This window comes from Mustelus asterias, chromosome 4 (assembly GCF_964213995.1).
Source record: "Mustelus asterias chromosome 4, sMusAst1.hap1.1, whole genome shotgun sequence".
NCBI classification, from domain to species: domain Eukaryota; kingdom Metazoa; phylum Chordata; class Chondrichthyes; order Carcharhiniformes; family Triakidae; genus Mustelus; species Mustelus asterias.
The window spans coordinates 9,258,027-9,276,929 of record NC_135804.1 but is presented as its reverse complement, the minus strand read 5'-3'; the positions used below and the strand labels follow the sequence as shown (position 1 = coordinate 9,276,929).

At 45.7% G+C, this 18,903-nt stretch overlaps 1 protein-coding gene across 1 annotated transcript in view; it reads left to right on the top strand.

Moving 5' to 3' along the window:
- The window catches only part of adamts18 (ADAM metallopeptidase with thrombospondin type 1 motif, 18), a 249,863-nt gene that overhangs the window by 216,713 nt on the left and 14,247 nt on the right, over nt 1–18,903 (top strand). Inside the window, exon 18 of the mRNA XM_078210979.1 lies at nt 16,413–16,617. Coding sequence (XP_078067105.1) covers nt 16,413–16,617 — 205 coding nt within the window. The remainder of the gene's footprint in view (nt 1–16,412; nt 16,618–18,903) is intronic.

The window sequence follows — 18,903 nt, the reverse complement described above, 5'->3', positions numbered from 1 at the left end:
CCTCTGGGTGAAGAAATTTCTCCTCACCTCAGTTCTAAAAGGTTTACCCCTTATTCTCAAACTATGACCCCTAGTTCAGGACTCCCACACCATCGGGAACATTCTTTCTGAATCTACCCTTTCTGAATTCTAACCATGTAAGAATTCTATAAGTTTTCATAGATTGTAGGAGCTTGCCTCTCACCAGTTGGCTGCCATGTCCCCTTCATTACAAAAGCAACCACACTTCCAAAGTACTGATTGGCTGCAAAGCCGGTTGGGGCCTCCAGAGGTTGTGAAAGGTGATATATAAATGCAAGTCTTTCCTTCTTAATTGCTCAGCTTGACAAGAGTCAACTTCCGAACTTTATTGTCCGACCGTGCTTTGGAAACCACAGCCTGATGTTGTGGGTGTAATGTACCAGTCCTGTTGTAAGCTGAAGCCCTTTTCTTTTCGCAGTTTAAGTGTTGAGGCTTTGTGATTTGAGTGCTGCTGGTTTGTGTGTCTTGGAACTGATGCCAGATTGGCACTGATCCCTGAGATGGGTGAGACAAGCAGCTGCTGATTGCTGCAATGCCTTGTTCCTCACTCAATGGCTGATCACTGGAAGGTCGCAGCTATTTGACACTTTACACGTGAGAAAGGAAATTGTTGTTGATGTTGGCATTCATTCCAGTTTGTTGCGAATATTGCTTAACATCTAGGACACCGACAATCTCTGAATCATAGAGTCCCTACAGTGTGGAAGGTAGCCACTCAGCAGCAGGGTTATGCATTGCCTGGATAATGACAGCACGTCACTACAAGGCTATTGCAATACAATGGGCAGGATTTTCCAGCGTGCTCGCCCCAAGACTGGAAAATCCCACCCGAGGTCAATGGACCTTTGCATGTTCCTGTCCCGCCTGCTATGATTCCCGTGGCAGAGGGGACGAGAAAATCCTGCCCAATATCTTTCCCCATAATGACCAGTCTGTTAGTTGACTACCACTTGCAAACATGTTTTTTCAAGATGGCGCCGGAGCGAGTCCACTTCTTGCATTCTGTGCTCAGCGTACCTTCTACTTGTATCTTTTACTCTCGTTCTGTGCTTCTAAAATTTCATTCTAACTCTCTTAACTTTTCTAACTATCCTTTAACTCAATATCTTATAGAGTTGGTGCTGCCATCAGACTTTTGAATGGACCTACCTCGCCTTAAGTTGATCTTTCTCTCCACCCTAGCTATAACTGTAACACTATATTCTGCACTCTCTCCTTTCCTTCTCTGTGAACGGTATGCTTTGTCTGTATAGTGCACAAGAAACAATACTTTTCACTGTATACCAGTGCATGTGACAATAATAAATCAAATCAAATATTGAGAAAGATGGGGCGGCATGGTGGCACAGTGGTTAGCACTGCTGCCTCACAGAGCCAGGGACCCGGGTTCAATTCCGGCCTTGGTCACTGTCTGTGTGGAGTTTTCACATTCTTCCTGGGTCTGCGTGGGTTTCGTCCGAGTGCTCCGGTTTCCTCTCACAGTCCAAAGATGTGCAGGGTAGGTGGATTGCCCCTTCGAGTCAGGGGGATTATTAGCAAGGCAAATATTTGGGGTTACGGGAATAGGGCCTGGATGGGATTGTGGTCGGTGCAGACTTGATGGGCCGAATGGCCTCATTCTGCATGGTAGGGATTCTGTGTATTCAGTCCCCTCTCGCAGTAAACTAATCTAGTTGCTCAGGAAAAGTGACCAACATATTGGGAGCTATCTAGCCTCATTGAGATTGCTTGCTGTTCAGGTGGACATTAATAGGCCTGTGGAAATGGAGTGAGAAGTTGTCCCAACGTTCGGGCCAACATTCCTTTCTCAACCATCAAGAAAGCCAAGCCAACTGGTCACTTGCTGCTGTTTGCAGAGTGGCTCAGAATGGCTGTTCCCTATGCCTACACAACAGTATTAACTCCAAGATAATTTACCCTGTGGCTGGAGGCTCAACCTCCCTCACCCCACCAATGATCTTTTGCCTTCAGCTGTTTGACCCAGTGCTCTGTAACCCCTTCCCTAAACCCTTCTCCCCTCCTTGAAGACATTCGTTAAAACCTACCTCTTATGACCAAACCTTTTGCAATCGACTCCTTCTTAGGTTCAGTGCCAATTTTATTTTAATTCTTAATATTACACACCTGCAAAGGGTGTACCGTAAAGATGCTGTGCAATCCAAGGTGTGTTTGATAACTTGTGGTATAAATTCGAGTATTATGCTTGCTGCCATTAAATGCTGGTTCATTGACATATTACACTGATTGGTTTAACTACTGTTGACTGATGTGAGAAAGCAGCAAGTTAACTGAAACCTTAGTTCCTCAGGACCTGTTGTGATCCCACTGTTGCACTGACAGTGGTGCCCCCAACTCCGACCACCGTATCTGTTTCAGGTAGCAATCATGATGATACTCGGAGAGATAGTCTTACCATCAGCATTCAGAACCAGCTGAGAGGAATCATTGATTTGGAGGGTTCAGAATGAACAGGAAGCACAATTGAAATAACAGGAGCACTGAAGCACTACTGAGTCAATTATTGAATCTGCAGTGATGTGAATTCAACTTCTTAGACCGTTAGATGCAATAATTGCTTTGCACTAACTCTCCAAATGATGGTAATCAGTTTTTGTTCTGGGAACTGACACCCACTTAGAACTATAACAGCCCAGCTGCATCTTGTGCCACAGTGATTTGATTTGATTTGATTTATTATTGTCACATGTATTGGTATACAGTGAAAAGTATTGTTTCTTGCGCGTTTTGCAGAGAAAACATACTGTACATAGAGAAGAAAAGGAGAGGGTGCAGAATGTGGTGTTTCAATCATAGCTAAGGTGTAGAGAAAGATCAGCTTATAGCGAGGTAGGTCCATTCAAAAGTCTGATGGCAGCAAGGAAGAAACTGTTCTTGAGTCGGTTGGTACATGACGTCAGACTTTTGTATCTTTTTCCTGACGGAAGAAGGTGGAAGAGAGAATGTCCGGGGTGCATGGGTCCATGATTATGCGGCTGCTTTTCTGAGGCAGCGAGAAGTGTAGACCGAGTCAATGGTTGGGAGGCTGGTTTGAATGATGGACTGGGCTTGGTTCACAACTCTTTGTAGTTCCTTGTGGTCTTGCGGAGCAGGAGCCATACCCAGCTGTGATACAACCAGAAAGAGTGCTTTCTTTGGTGCATCTGTAAAAGTTGATGAGAGTCGTAGCGGACATGCTGAATTTCCTTCGCCTCCTGAGAAAGTAGAGGCGTGGTGGGCTTTCTTAATAATAGCGCCGGCGTGGAGGGACCAAGACAGGTTATTGGTGAAGCGGTACAGTATCACAGTTATCCTGTCAGTCTGGTATTTTTTTTCAAATCTGTTTATAATTAATATTACTTGCATTTACATGGCATCGAATCACAATAAAATTCATCAAAGTGATCCATCCCAGGAAGAATTTTTTCTGTTGCAGCAAATGAATGACGTGCTGAATATAACTAAAGCAGTTGGAGAAAGTCATGTTTACGATGACGGTGTCCAGCTCTATGGGATCAGTGACAGCATAGGGAACCACGACACAGCTGATCAGAGAAGCAGGGAGCATAGAAGAAGGTCACTTGGCCCATTATGCCTTAATAGGCTCTTTGAAAGAGCTATCCAAATAGTCCTATTCTGCTGCGTTCTCCCTGTAGCCCTGCAATTTGTTTTCCTCATAGTATGGGCTTTCCAGGCTGTCATCAGGCTGGCATAGACAAGATGGGCCAGATGGCCTCCTTCTGTGCTGTAACGTTTCTACGGTTCCATTTGCTGAATGATTCAGACCTTTCAAAAATGCTTCTTAGTGTAAAGAGGTCCAAAAGGAAAATTGTCAAAACTTGGACATCTCAGCATTGCAAGGAGGATCTGAAAACCGATCTTCCAGAGAGAGGTGTGCAGGATAGAATGGGTGAGTCTATAAAATTACTTCAAATTGCAGGGGTAAGACAAGGGGACCAAGGTGCAAAATAGTGAAAAACAAATGTAGGACTGATGTCAAGTAAGAGAGAAACTGTTGAATTGTTGGAGACGCTGCATGGTGCAGAGTCAATGGGCCGAATGGCCTCCTTCTGCACTGTTGGGATTCTATGAATCTATGAATATTGTATGCCAGGATTAGTGGAAGAAATCTCTGCTTTGTTCTAAATGTTTCCATAGCACAGGACTTTGACCTGATGTTCCATCCAAAGGTCTTTACTGATGCATGCACAACAGTGGAGCAATAGTCAGACAAGTGTTCAACGCTTGCCTCTGTACGTTGACCGAGCTTGATAGCAAGTTCACTCTGATGGTGTCACTAGTGGGCCGGGAAAAACACTCCATAGATAAATCCTTGCGGTTGGGTTGTGGTGCAACTTGTACAGATGAAGCTGCTAAGAAGCTTTCATCAGGTTCAGACTTGGAGGAAACGGTTCTAGGAATGCAGTCAGCACTTTTATTTACTGCTATTCAAAGTTCACATTTTCTTTTTAACCCTTCCCCACTCAAGACTATTTTAAGAACTTACCTTATGAATGAATAACCACAATTCTTCACTTTGCTTGGAGAAATGGCCTTATATACGCCCCTGTTTTGTTACAAAGAACCATAGAATCCTCCAGTGAAGAAAAAGCATCCATCCAGGCCCTCCCCTCAACCCTTCACCCAAAGGGTTGTGAATCTGTGGAATTCCCTGCTCAGTGAAGCAGTTGAGGATATATCATTGAATGTTTTTAAGGCAAGGATAGATAAAATTTTGAACAGTAAAGGAATGAAGGGTTATGGTGAGCGGACGGGTAAGTGGAGCTGAGTCCACGAAAAGATCAACCATGATCTTATTGAATGGCGGAGCAGGCTCGAGGAGCCAGATGGCCTACTCCTGCTCCTGGTTCTTATGTTCTTATGTTCTATCCCCATAACCCCGTGCATTTTCCATGGCTAATCCACCTAACCTACACATTTTGGACACTAAGGGACAGTTTAGCATGGCCAATCCATCTGATCTGCACATCTTTGGACACTAAGAGGAGAATGGCCAATGTACCTGATCTGTACGCATTCTGTATTCTCGTTGAATAACCATTTAATTTGTAACAAAAACAGAAAGGGCTGGAACATCTCAGCAGGTCTGGCAGCATCTGTGGGGAGAGAATAGAGCCAACGTTTCGTGTCTAGATGACCCTTCATCAGAGCTGGTCAACCACAATGGGTGGAAAGCCACGATTGAGGAAGAATTTGCAACCTTCAGTTCTTGTGTGCCGTTGCTCAGTTTACATCGGAAGATATGACAACAGGATTATTTTTAATTCATTTTTTCATTGGGCTTTCACTGCAAGATCGACTTTTATTGCCCCCCCCCCCACCCCCCCCACCCCCCTCCCGCCCCACCCAGCTGCTTTTAAGAAGGTGGTGATTGGAACACCCTCTTGATCTGCTGCAGCCCATATAGAAACATAGAAGATAGGAGCAAGAGGAGGCCATTTGGCCCTTCGAGTCTGCTCCACCATTCATTACGATCATGGCTGATCATCCAACTCAATAGCCTAATCCTGCTTTATCCCCATAACCTTTGATCCCATTCACCCCAAGTGCTATATACAGCCGCCTCTTGAATACATTCAATGTTTTGGCATCAACTACTTCCTGTGGTAATGAATTCCACAGGCTCACCACTCTTTGGGTGGAGAAATGTCTCCTTATCCCCGTCCTAAATAGTCTACCCTGATTCTGGACAAACGTACCATCGGGAACATCCTCCCTGCATCCATGGTGAAGTTGCCCTCACAGTGTTGGTAAGTAAGGAGTTCGACCAACAATCCAGTAATCTGTTGAGAAAGTAGGGCTGTGAGAACCAGCCAAGCTCTTTAATACCCTTTCCTACCCCCAACCCCCTAAAAGAGGATGCAGTTACAGCAGAATAGCTTTTATAAGTGATTTCAATGTTAGACTTGAATGTAGGAATTTATAATGGAGAAATGATGACATGAATTGCACCTGGATGGTAGATGTCCATAGATCCCTGAAGGTGGCAGTCCAGGTAGATAGTGTGGTGAATAAGGTGTAGAGATATCTTGCCTTCATTAGCCGGGGCATAGAATATACAAGCAGGGAGATCTTGTTACAACTTTATAAAACATTGATTAGGGCACAGATGGAGTACTGTGTGCGGTTCTGGTCTCCACGCTATCTGAAGCACTGGAGAGGGTGCTGAGCAGACTCACCAGGGTGTTGCCTGGGATGGAAAGTTTCAGCTGTGAGGAGAGACTGGATAGTCTGGGTTTTTTTTCTCTGGGGCAGAAAAAAGTAAAGTTTATTTATTAGTCACAAGTAAGGCTTACATTAACACAGCAATGAAGTTACTGTGAAATCCCCCTAATCGCCACACTCCGCCGCCTGTTCAGGTAAATGCACCTAATCAGCACGTCTTTCAGACTGAAAGGGAATCTGATAGAGCTACACAAAATGAGAGGCATAGATAGGGTAGATCGTAAGAATCTTTTCCCCATGGCAGAGGTATCTAAGACCAGAGGGCATAGGGTTAAGGTGAGGAGTAAGTGGTTTAGATGAGATCTGAGGAAAAATCTTTTCACCCAGTGGATGATGTGAATATGAAAGGTGTTGCCTGAGAGGGTGGTGGAGTCAGGTACTCCCGCAACATTTAAGAAGCATCTGGTCAAGCACTTAAATTGCCACGGCATAGTAGGCTATGGGAGAAAGTGCTGGTAAATAGAATAGTAAGAAGCCTCACAACACCAGGGTAAAGTCCCACAGGTTTATTTGGAATCACAAGCTTTTGGAACACTGCTCCTTCATCAGGTCACCTGACTTTAACCTGATGTTGTAGCAGCATTACTTTGAATGGGAGGATGCACTGTTCTTCAATGAAAGGTGTGTTATATCATGCAATGGCCAATGTATTAATATCAGGATTACTGACGTTCAATAATTGAATACCAATGCGGATCTTTATTACATAGTCAGCTGGAATCACCAATTCATTGGGATCAAATTGTTATCTAACTGCAAATGAGTTGATTTGACTATTACTGTACAACCCTTCACTTTTATTCTCAAATTTAATCTCTCAATTGTTACGACGCAGAGGTCAATCCTCTTTACCTCGCTTTGTAATCTGGTAAAAGTGTTTGGGAAGATGTTAACTGTTCTATATTAATGTTTAGAGGTTCATTAACATAAAGACCTGACACTTGCTTTAAGTAAATAATTAACAAGTTATTTTATTTAACCAACCAAAACTTTAACTAAACAAGTAACATATTAATTGAAGTTTGCTGTTCGAATGAATACAAGGACTATTCATTACCAAAACAGTATTAACAGAATTTTAGTCACTCAAAGAAAATATACAACCAGTCCTGATGGCTTTCGGAGGCATTTAGAGTTTTTCGGTTTATTTCTCTGTCTGTAAGGTGTATGGTGTGCTGGCCTTTATCAATCGAGGGATTGAGTTTAGGAGTCCGGGGATAATGATGCAGCTATATAAGACCCTTGTCAGATCCCACTTGGAGTACTGTGCTCAGTTCTGGTCGCCTCAATACAGGAAGGATGTGGAAAAGATTGAAAGGGTGCAGAGGAGATTTACAAGGATGTTGCCTGGATTGAGTGGCATGCCTTATGAGGATAGGCTGCGGGAGCTCGGTCTTTTCTCCTTGGAGAGACGTAGGATGAGAGGAGACCTAATAGAGGTATATAAGATGTTGAGAGACATAGATCGGGTGGACTCTCAGAGGCTTTTTCCCAGGGTGGAAATGGCTGCTACGAGAGGACACAGGTTTAAGGTGCTGGGGGGTAGGTATAGGGGAAATGTTAGGGGGAAGTTTTTCACACAGAGGGTGGTGGGCGAGTGGAATCGGCTGCCGTCAGTGGTGGTGGAGGCAAACTCAATAGGGTCTTTTAAGAGACTCCTGGATGAGTACATGGGACTTAATAGGATGGAGAGTTATAGGTAGGCCTAAAAGGTAGGGATATGTTCGGCACAACTTGTGGGGCCAAAGGGCCTGTTTTGTGCTGTAGTTTTTCTATGTTTCTATGTTTCTGTAAGGTCTTTCTGATTTGATACTCTTTTGTTAGATAGATGAGACTTCTCTTCAGAGATAGTTCTTTAGCTGGCAGAGTGGAGAGCCGCTCTAGAAATGTCCTTCCGTTCTGGCTGGCCCTCAGTTGAACTGCCGGCAGGCAGTTGAGTTCCTCTCTTTAGAACTTGGATGACCTATCAATTTTCTACATAAGGATTGGTTTGATGCTGACAGCAAAAGCAAAATTCAAATTTGATAGGTTCCTGATTGCCAAATCTCCTCTTTAAATTGATAGGCTGTCAGAATGCAAAAACCTGCAAAGTCTGTTACCAAGGCAACCCTGGTGTTTTGTTCTCTGCAAAAAATGTTGCCATCTGTGTACTTTGTATACCTGCATTTTAAACATTCCAGCATTAATCACAAAACCAGCTTTTCGAGGGACCAAGCACTGTTTTTCCCTCTAGAAGTTTTTTTTACAATTCTTTTGCATTTTTACAAACTCAACTTCACAACACGACATTTCAAAAGCACAAAATGCACAGGAAATGGATTCAATGAAAGTTGGGTGTCTGCTGGAACACTGAGATTGGGGGAAAAGGGAACACAGGGTGCTGTCATCATTGGGAGTTTTTGACCTTTGGTAAAACTGGAGATGGAGATCCTGGCGTTCACCTTGAGCTGGGGTAGCTAACCCTGGCAGGATTATAGTCAAACTGTTGAGGTTTTGCAGCACAGAAGACATTCTTGATTGCCAGTGGAATTGAAGTTTGGGAGAGTTGAGGCGGATGTTGCCAAAGTTTGGGAGCAGGAATACCAGAGTTCAGGGATTTGGAAGCCATGAGTGGAGGATCCTGAGCTCCAGTGGTCTTTGGAAAGGGGTGAAATCTGGTTCTTGGCGGAACTGCAGATCAGAACGTGTGGTTTGGTTCACTGAATGTACACAGTAGCCGCGTGTAGCTGCTTTGTTGAATGACAGTCTTCAAGTCTGTCAGCAGTGGGAAGTGATGCTTTGTTCACATTTTGGGCAGTTAAAATCTTAAAGTAATACATAGAGTCATAGAGGTTTACAGCATGGAAACAGGCCCTTCGGCCCAACTTGCCCATGATGCTCTTTTTTTTAACCAATAAGCTAGTCTCAATTACCCGCATTTTACCCATACCCCTCTATACCAATCTTACCCATGTAACTGTCTAAATGCTTTTTAAAAGACAAAATTGTACCCACCTCTACTACTACCTCTGGCAGCTCGTTCCAGGCACTCACCACCTTCTGTGTGAAAAAACTGCCCCTCTGGACTCTTTTGTATCTCTCCCCTCTCACCTTAAACCTATGCCCTCTAGTTTTAGACTCCCCTACCTTTGGGAAAGATGTTGACCATCTAGCTGATCTATGCCCCTCATTCTTTTATAGTTCTATAAGATCACCCCTAAGCCTCCTACGCTCCAGAGAAAAAAGTCCCAGTCTATCCAGCTTCTCCTTGTAACTCAATACAAGACAGAAGGAGACCATTCAGCCCATTCAGTCTACACCATCTCTTTCAAAGCGCAATCCAATTTGTGCCTCTCCTCCACTCCTTCCCCTGTATCTTTAATAGTTTTTCTTCAAGTATTTATCCAGTTCCCTTTTGAAGGCTATAGAATCTGCACCCACCACCCTGCCAGGCAGCGCAATCCGAATATCATCGCAGGAATAGTGGGCGAGATTCTCTGGTATCCATCCCCTCAGCGTTTTTCTCAGAGGTGGGAGGCAGTGCGCCATTCATTGGTGGCGGGGTCTTCAGGACCACTGTCGATGAGAATTCCCATTGGGACCACCCTACACCACCGGGAAACTCACAGCAGGGAGTCCACTGCCGGCGTGACAGTGAATCCCGCTGGCATGAGCATCTGGAGAATTCAGGCCAGCTGTCTTCTCAAGTCAACTTCTCAAGTATAGAAAGAGGTGCTTTAATAAATTTAAACTTGATTTAATTTAGTGTGCATGGTCTAGCTACTGGAATCTCAAATTACCCCTTTAAATTGTTTTAACTCAATAGAGATATAACCTTCAGGCAGCGATGAATAATACCAAACATCATTGAACACAGGCGAAATAAAGCAATCATACCCTTATCAATTAGCTAAAGATGTAATGAGATACTGACTCAATCTATTGGGGACTTTTCAACTAACTAATAGAAGAGAAAACCTACCAACTAACGGTTGACAGGTCTGATGGTGAATTCCCAAATGGGGAAGGAATAGAATGAACAAAGAACAAAGGGAAATTCCCAATAATTTGGGGGCAGTCAGATTGGGGACAAAGGAGACTGAAAAGTTTTGCTTTCACCAACAAATGCACACTGGCACTCGGGAAGGAAAGGAAAAGAGATCAAGTCCAAAATGCGTTTCTTTAAATGTTAGATTGGATGAAAATGTCACGTCAATTAAAATACAGAGCAGGAGAGGGGGGCACGGTGGCACAGTGGTTAGCATTGCTGCCTCACAGCGCCAGGGACCCAGGTTCAATTCCGGCCTCGGGTCACAGTCTGTGTGGAGTTTGCACGTCCTCCCCATGTCTGCGTGGGTTTCCTCCGGGTGCTCCGGTTTCCTCCCACAGTCCAAAGATGTGCGGGTTAGGTTGATTGGCCATGATAAATTAACCCTAGTGTCAGGGGGATTATTAGCAGGGCAAATCTGTGGGGTTACAGGGATAGGGTCTGGGTTGGATTGTGGTCGGTGCAGACTTGATGGGCCGAATGGCCTCCTTCTGCCCTGTAGGGATTCTATGATGATTCTACTATGAGGGGGAAATGAAACAAGTTGGAAGAATAAAGTGGGTGGATAAAAGTGCAAATAACTCCCATCAATGATCTCCTTCTCCACCCCATCAATCCTCGCTGGCTCGGGAGCACTGGAAATTGAAGTTAAAAGAGGAAAAAGACAACAGTTTTCCTTCAGACAAACTCATTCTGCACATTTTGCTATCGCGGGGAATATTCAATGTTTGTTTGAAAAGTACCTGAAAGGTCAGTGTCCTTGTTCTCTCTAACTGCCTCCATCGCATTTTAACCTCCCCCCCCCCCCCCCCCACCTCCCCTCCCCTCTCTCTCTCTCTATCTGTGCTAAACTTTGATCTCCTGGGTCTTCCAATTCAATGTGACATATCCGTCCAGCCCTCCCTAGTTCCTGCCAGCGGAACCCATTGTGTCGACCAAATACTAATTTGCCATGGTTTTGCTGTCCAAGCGACTGTGTTGTTCCAGCCTCCGCCTCTTTTGTGTCGCGCTGAAAGAGAAATGAAGTGTCCCGTTTGCTCAAGCTAAAAGTTGCATCCGTGCAGAAAGATTTTCGCATTGGCACCAGCGATCAGGCACGTTAGCCGTGGACACGAGCAGGATAAATCGCCCCATGGCTGGACCGCCTGACTTCAGTTTGTTTCTTTCCAATCCGAGAAATACTTGAAGAGGGAGTCTCGCCTTCAACTCATCTTTCGCGGTTAAACAAGTAACACTGATCTTACATGTGTATGCTTTTGTATCACTCTTCCCTCTTCCATTTCCTTTCAAGTGCAAGTACTGGTGGCATTGTCTATTGTCAGATTTTAATTGAGGGTGAACCGGACTTCGCAGCCTTGGTATTTGTACTTGACCCCAGCTTCTCACTGCGTACCTGTGCCGTCATGGAGACCAAGCGTTAACACTCCTGTAATATTGTCTGACTCTGCCATTGCCTCAATACATCTCCTGGTGAAGGTTTGATCCATACTCCGACCATCAGGGCAGCACGGTGGCACAGTGGTTAGCGCTGCTGCTTCACAGCACCAGGAACCTGGGTTTGAATCCAGGCTTGGGTCACTGCCTGTGCGGAGTTTGCACGTTCTCCCCGCGTCTGCGTGGGTTTCCTCCGGGTGCTCCGGTTTCCTCCCACAGTCTGAAAAGATGTGCTGGTTAGGGTGCATTGGCCATGATGAATCCTCCCTCAGTGTACCCGAACAGACACCGGAGTGTGGCGACCAGGGGATTTTCACGGTAACTTCTTTGCAGTGTCATTGTAGGCTTACTTGTGACACCAATTAATAAACTTTTAAACTTTGAACTTTGATCTTCAGACTTGACAATTGTAACACATTCCTGGCCAGCCTCACACATTGTACCGGAGATCCTCCAATGCTCTGCTATGCATGTTCCAACTTGCATCAATTTCCATTCATCCATTAGTCCTGTGTTTGCTGACCTACACTGGCTCCTGGTCTGGCAGTGTCTCAAATTTAAAATTCCCATTCTTATTTTCAAATCCCTTCATTTATAAATTTTTCATTACCAGGATTACCATCCGATCAGCGGGTCATGTCTGGTTTAACTGGCACTAACCTTAAACGAACATCCAAATTAGGAGCAGGAGTAGGCCACTCTGCCCCTTGAGCTTACTTGGCCACTCAATTAGATCATGACTGATCTGATTACAATCTCAACTTCACATTCCCACCAAACCTGATAACCTTTCACCCTCTTGCACATCAAGAACCTATCTACCTCTGCCTTAAAAATGTTCATGATGTGGAGATGCCAGCGTTGGACAGGGGTGGACAGAGTAAGTAGTCTCACAACACCAGGTTAAAGTCCAACAGGTTTATTTGGAATCACGAGCTTTCGGAGTGCTGCTCCTTCATCAGGTGATGAAGGAGCAGCGCTCTGAAAGCTCTTGATTCCAAGCAAACCTGTTGGACGTTAAAAATGTTCAGATTCTGTTTCCACCGCCTTTTTAAAATTTGATTTGATTTATTATTGTCACATGTATTGCTATACACTGAACAGTATTGTTTCATGCGCACTATACAAAGTATACCGTTCATAGAGAACATAGGGGGGAAGGAAAGGAGAAGGTACAGAATGCCAGATCACAGTCATAGCTAGGATGTTGAGAAAGATCAACTTAACACAAGATTCATTCAAATGTCTGATGGCAGGAGGGAAGAAGCTGTTCTTGAGTCAGTTGAAGAAGAGAATGCTAAAGATTCATTTCTGTCTTAAATGAGGGACCCCTTATTTTTAAACAATGACCCCTAGTTTTAGATTCTCCCACAAAAGGAAACATCTTTCCCACATCCACCCTGCAAAGATCCCTCAGGATCTGATATAAATGCTGGTGGAATATGGATACTAGTCTGAGATGCTTGCTCAACTGAAGCAGAAGCCCTCCTCCTGATCTCTGTAACCTTCTACAGCCTCACAAACCTCCAAGCTATCTGCACCCCTCCAGCTCTGGCTCCTTGAGAATTCCTGATTTTGATAGTCAAGCCTTCAGTTACCAAGGCATTAAGCTCGAGAGTACCCTCCCTTAACCCCTTCACCTCTTTACCTGATTCTTTCTCTCTTTAAATTATAAAACAAAAGAACATTCCTGCGGATGCTGGAATCTGAAACCAAAAGAGAAAACGCTGGAAAATCTCAGCAGGTCTGGCAGCACCTGTAAGGAGAGAAAAGAGCTGATGTTTTGAGTCCAGATGACCCTTTATCAACTCTTTGACAAAGCTGGCTTTGACAAAGGGTCACCTGGAATCGAAACATCAGCTCTTTTCTCTCCTTACAGATGCTGCCAGACCTGCTGAGATTTCCCAGCATTTTCTCTTTTGGTCTCTTTTTAAATTGTTTTGTAATTCCTGCCTCTTTGACTGAGTTTTTGGTCATCTGCCTTAATGGCCAGAAGGCTCCAGCCGGCGGGATTTTCTGTGACTAGAGAATCCTGCCGGTGGCGCACCCCCGTCGCAGGTTTCCCGGCAGCGTGGGGTGGCTCCAGTGAGAATTGCCATTGGCAGCGGTGGGTCCAGAGGATCCCACCGCCAGCGAACGATGCACCGCCTCCCACCACCAAGAAGAACGCTGAGTGGAGGCCAGAGAATCTCACCCAATGGCCGGAACTCTATCACCTCACCCGCCCGGAATCGGAGCGGGTGAGGGTCTGACAACAGACATTTCCGTTGACCTCGGGTGGGAATTTCCGCTTTCGCCCGAGCGGGGTCGTAAAATCCCACCCAATATCTCCTTTTGTGAGGCTTGGTATCAGATTGTGCTGAATAATATGAAGTGTTTTGAGACTTTTTCCGATGTTAAAAGCGCTGTATAAATGCAAGTTGCTGCTAATTGCCCTTGTAATGCACCTTGGAACATGGGAGATGCTATATAAGTATGGGCGGCATGGTGGCACAGTGGTTAGCACTGCTGCCTCACAACGCCAGAGACCCAGGTTCAATCCCGGCCTCGGGATACTGTCTGTGTGGAGTTTGCACATTCCCCTCGTGTCTGCATGGGTTTCCTCCGGGTGCTTCGGTTTCCGCCCACATTCCAAAGATGTGCGGGTTAGGTGAATTGGCCACGCTAAATTGACCGTAGTGTCAGGGAAATTAGCAGGGTAAATGTGTGGGGTTTACGAGAATAGGGCCTGGGTAGGATTGTGGTTGGTGCAGACTCGATGGGCTGAATGGCCTCTTTCTGCACAGTAGGGAATTGTTTTTGCTCTCCCTATATTCGGACTGGCTGTAGACGAGCAGAATTGTCCTTAATCGGAGTGGCTGAGAAACTGAGCTCCTCTGTTACAAATTATAGAATCATTACATTGCAGAAAGTGTAAACCTTCAACAAAATGGAGGGGAACCTCCTGCTCGAGACCACCAACGAACAATTCAATTCCCATTGACCTGCGCCTACTGAACGGTAATTGACGTTCAGGCATCAAAAGAGACACACCTCTGATTAACTTTTCAGTGGGATAGCATGTTGTGCTTTAATTACATCAGACTCCCAGCTGTCCTTATGAAACCTTTGCTTTGAATCATGATTCTTTGGAACTCTTCCCACGGCATGATTTCAAAGAAGAGGAGGTGAGCTCTTCCTGGTGTCCTGGTCAATATTTACTTCTCAGCCAACATCACTGAACCAGGGAACCTGGTGATTAGCCCATTGTTCTTTCTGGAACCTTGCTGTGCGCTGTCATTTTTTTTCTGCTTTACAACGGTGACGACACTCCAAAAGGATTTCATTTGCCAGTAGGCACTTCGGGAGAGCCTGAGGTTGTGAAAGGTGCTATATAAATGCAGTGTTTGATATTTAATGGGCTGGATTTTACACTTGCCTGCCAGTGGGTTTGAAGGTGGACCAAGTTCACAAAATCTAGCATTTGGCCTCCCTGTCGCTCACCGCTTGTCTGACATTTTACGCAGGGTAGGGGAGTCATCAGGCAGCCTCCCTATGTGCCGTTGAGCTTATTGAGGCCCTTAAATGGCCAGCGTAGAGCCACAGAAGGACCTCATCCCACCACCATTGTGTTTTACCAGCAGGGGAGGCCTGTGTCAAGCACACAAAATCATCCAGCTCAAAAAGAGATCCTTCAGCCAGCCATCAAGCACCTATCAATTCTAATCCCATTTCCTGACACTTGGTCCGTGGCCTTGTATGCCATGATGTTTCAAGTGCTCACCTCAATGCTTCTTAAATGTTGTGAGGGTTCCCGTCGCTACCACCCTTTCAGGCAGTGAGTTCCAGATTCCCACCACCCTCTGGGTGAAAAGGCTTTTCCTCAAATCCCCTCTAAATCTCCTGCCCCTTACTTTAAATCTATGCCCCTCAGTTATTGATCCCTCAACTAAGGGGAGAAATTCCTTCCTATCGATCCTATCTATCTCCCTCGTGATTTATGCAGCTTTAGGGATGCGGGTTGGTGTCAGAAAGGTGGGGAGTGGATGGGGGAGGGGAGGGGGGAAGATACTAGCTCTTTGTTTGCCCTGAACCCATCAGAGGAACCCTCTTCAAGGCCATGCTTCCCCCTTTATTCCCCCATCTCACATCCCCCAGCCCCATATCTTCCAAACTAGACCCCCACCTCCCGCACCCTTCAACCCCGTCTCCGGATCCTTCCTCTGAGACTGGGCTGCTTTTCACCGGGATGTGACTGTGGTCCCAGCAGTGACTTCCTCCCCAGCCTGACACTTTGGACAATGGAAACAGCCAGCAGCTTGAGGTTTGCTCTGACGATAGGAGGTCAGTTTTCAGCGGACCAGTGATAAATCAATGCGGGGCGGCTGTCAGAATCATGGGGGAATGGTGGGGGCGGGTGGTTGCCACCAACATTGAAGCTGCGCTGGTGAGGACCACAGAGCCCCAGAAAACCCAGCCCAATATCTATCTCTACTTCGTCACGCTGATGCCAAACCACCGTCTTTGTCCCATTAGAGAGTTGCATCTGATTTTCATGGGGAGAATAAAGGACCCCAGACTGAAAACAGATATTTGGCTCACATTTCTGGATACAGTGACACTTTTGAGATTCACCACATTTGTCTCGCTCTTCATCCTCTGCCAATCCTCCTCCCAACTGTATATTTCTTCTTCCCCTTTTCTGCAGTTGGTCGACAGGCAAGTGGAACGATTGCAGCAGGTCTTGCGGAGGGGGGAAGCAGAGCCGACAAATCCAGTGCTTCCGCAAGGCAGCCTTCCAGCGGGATGAAGCGGTGCCGCGCTCCATGTGTCCCCCGGTTGCCCCCGCCCAGCTGCAGCCCTGCAACATCCACGACTGCCCACCCGAGTGGAGTACTGGGGCGTGGACACAGGTAAGCGTTACTCAGAGCTACCCTTGGCCTCAGACGCAGGGAAAATCTTAGCCATGAGCTGAAGGTGAGGAACGAGCGGGCCAGGGTGCACAGTACCCAATTTCAACTTGGGCACACTCTCCTTATTTCTATATTTCCATTATAAATTCACATTTATTGTAGGAACTACCTATTTGTGCATGCCTAGTGTTATTATCATTGGACTATTAGTCCAGAAACTCAGCTGATGTCCTGGGGACCTGGGTTCGAATCCTGCCACAGCAGCTGATGGAATTTGAATTCAACAGAAAATATCTGGAATTAAGAATCTACTGATGACCATTAAACCATTGTTGAAAAACCCATCTGGTTCACTAATGCCCTTTAGGGAAGAAAATCTGCCGTCCTTACCCGGCCTGGCCTATATGTGACTCCAGAGCCACAGCAATATGGTTGACTCTCAACTGCCCTCGGGTAACCAGGGATGGACAACAAATGCTGGCCAGCCAGTGACTCCCATGTCCCATGAATGAATTTTTAAGAACTTGAAGGCACCAACTGTGGCTGTCTTGCTGCACATCCACTTGGAAGAGACCAGTAATATCAGCAAGACATGTTTACATTTCCACTGTAATGGAAGATGGAAGGCTTTTTAATGGAAAACTCTGGCCAAAAGTTAGTGGGGAAGTCAAACTCTTAAAATTGAAGGGGAGAAAATTGAAGGTCTATGGGGGAAAGAGCAAGGGAGTTGGGTTAATTGGATAACACTTTGAAAGAACCGCTGGCGGCGCGGTGGCACGATGGTTAACACTGCTGTCTCACAACTCTAGGGACCTGGGTTTGATTCTGGTGACTGTGTGGAGTCTGCACGTTCTCCCCATGTCTGCGTGGGCTTTTATCAGGTACTTCAGTTTCCTCCTACAGTCCAAAAATGTGCAGGTTAGATGGATTGCCAATGCTAAATTGTCCCTTAGTTTGTGTGCGTGAGTGTGGCTTTCCTTGATGCAGTGTAGTGCCCCCTTGAGCTATAAGTCCCTAGCAACCTGTTCCAGGAATAATTAGCACTTGAAGCAGATAAACGTCTGATCTATGCCTCGTCAGGTAGAATCATAGAATCCTACAGTGCAGAAGGAGGCCATTTGGCCCATCAAGTCTGCACCGACCACAATCCCACCCAGGCCCTATCCCAATAATCTTGTGCATTTACCCTAACTAGTCTCCCTGACGCTAAGGGGCTATTTAGTATGGCCAATCAACCTAACCCGCACATCTTTGGACTGTGGGAGGAAACCGGAGCACCCGGAGGAAACCCACGCAGACACGGGGAGAATGTGCAAGACGCTGCACTGACAGTGACCCAAGCCGGGAATCGAACCCGGGTCCCTGGCGCTGTGAGGCAGCAGTGCTAACCACCGTGCCACCGTGCCGCTGGAAAGGTTGAGAGAGAGAGAGACTTTGAAAGAACTGGCACAGGCATGATGGACTAAATGGCCTCCCATTATGTAAGATTCTATTTAAAAATCATGCAATTTGTAGGCACCTTCCAGCGGTCACAATTAAAACCTTGGATCAAAGCTAGTGTACACACCATATCAAACGGAGCTGACATTTTATTTGCACAGCAACATAATTTATGACTTTTGTGAATTTCCACAAACCACAGACGAGTCAGAAATGGATGGAAACATTCTCGGAAGGATTCTCTAGAACTTCAAACTGTTCAATGAATGTCTGCTTAATCAGAACTAGCTGGGCGACAAATGATATGAAAATTGCATCAGCCTTTTTAATGCTTTGTGATGTGTCCACGCACATCAGATTAACCAATGTTTTTATATCATACTTATGCAATTGCCTCTCTGCAGCAATGCAGGAGGAACGCTTTCGATAAGTAATTAGCAGTGAAACAAGAAAGATTTGCATTTGTATAGCGCCTTTCATGACCTCAGGTTGGCCCAAAGTACTTTACAGCCAATGAAGTGCTTGTGAAGTGTAGTCACTGTTGTAAAAAATGCCAATTTTGGAAGAAATAATGTAGGGAGGAGTTATACAATAAATGGCAGAGTCATCAGGAGTATAGAAACACAGAGGGACCTAGGTGTGCAAGTCCACAAATCCTTGAAGGTGGCAACACAGGTGGAGAAGGTGGTGAAGAAGGCATATGGTATGCTTGCCTTTATAGGATGGGGTATAGAGTATAAAAGCTGGAGTCTGATGATGCAGCTGTATAGAACGCTGGTTAGGCCACATTTGGAGTACTGCGTCCAGTTCTGGTCGTCGCACTACCAGAAGGATGTGGAGGCGTTA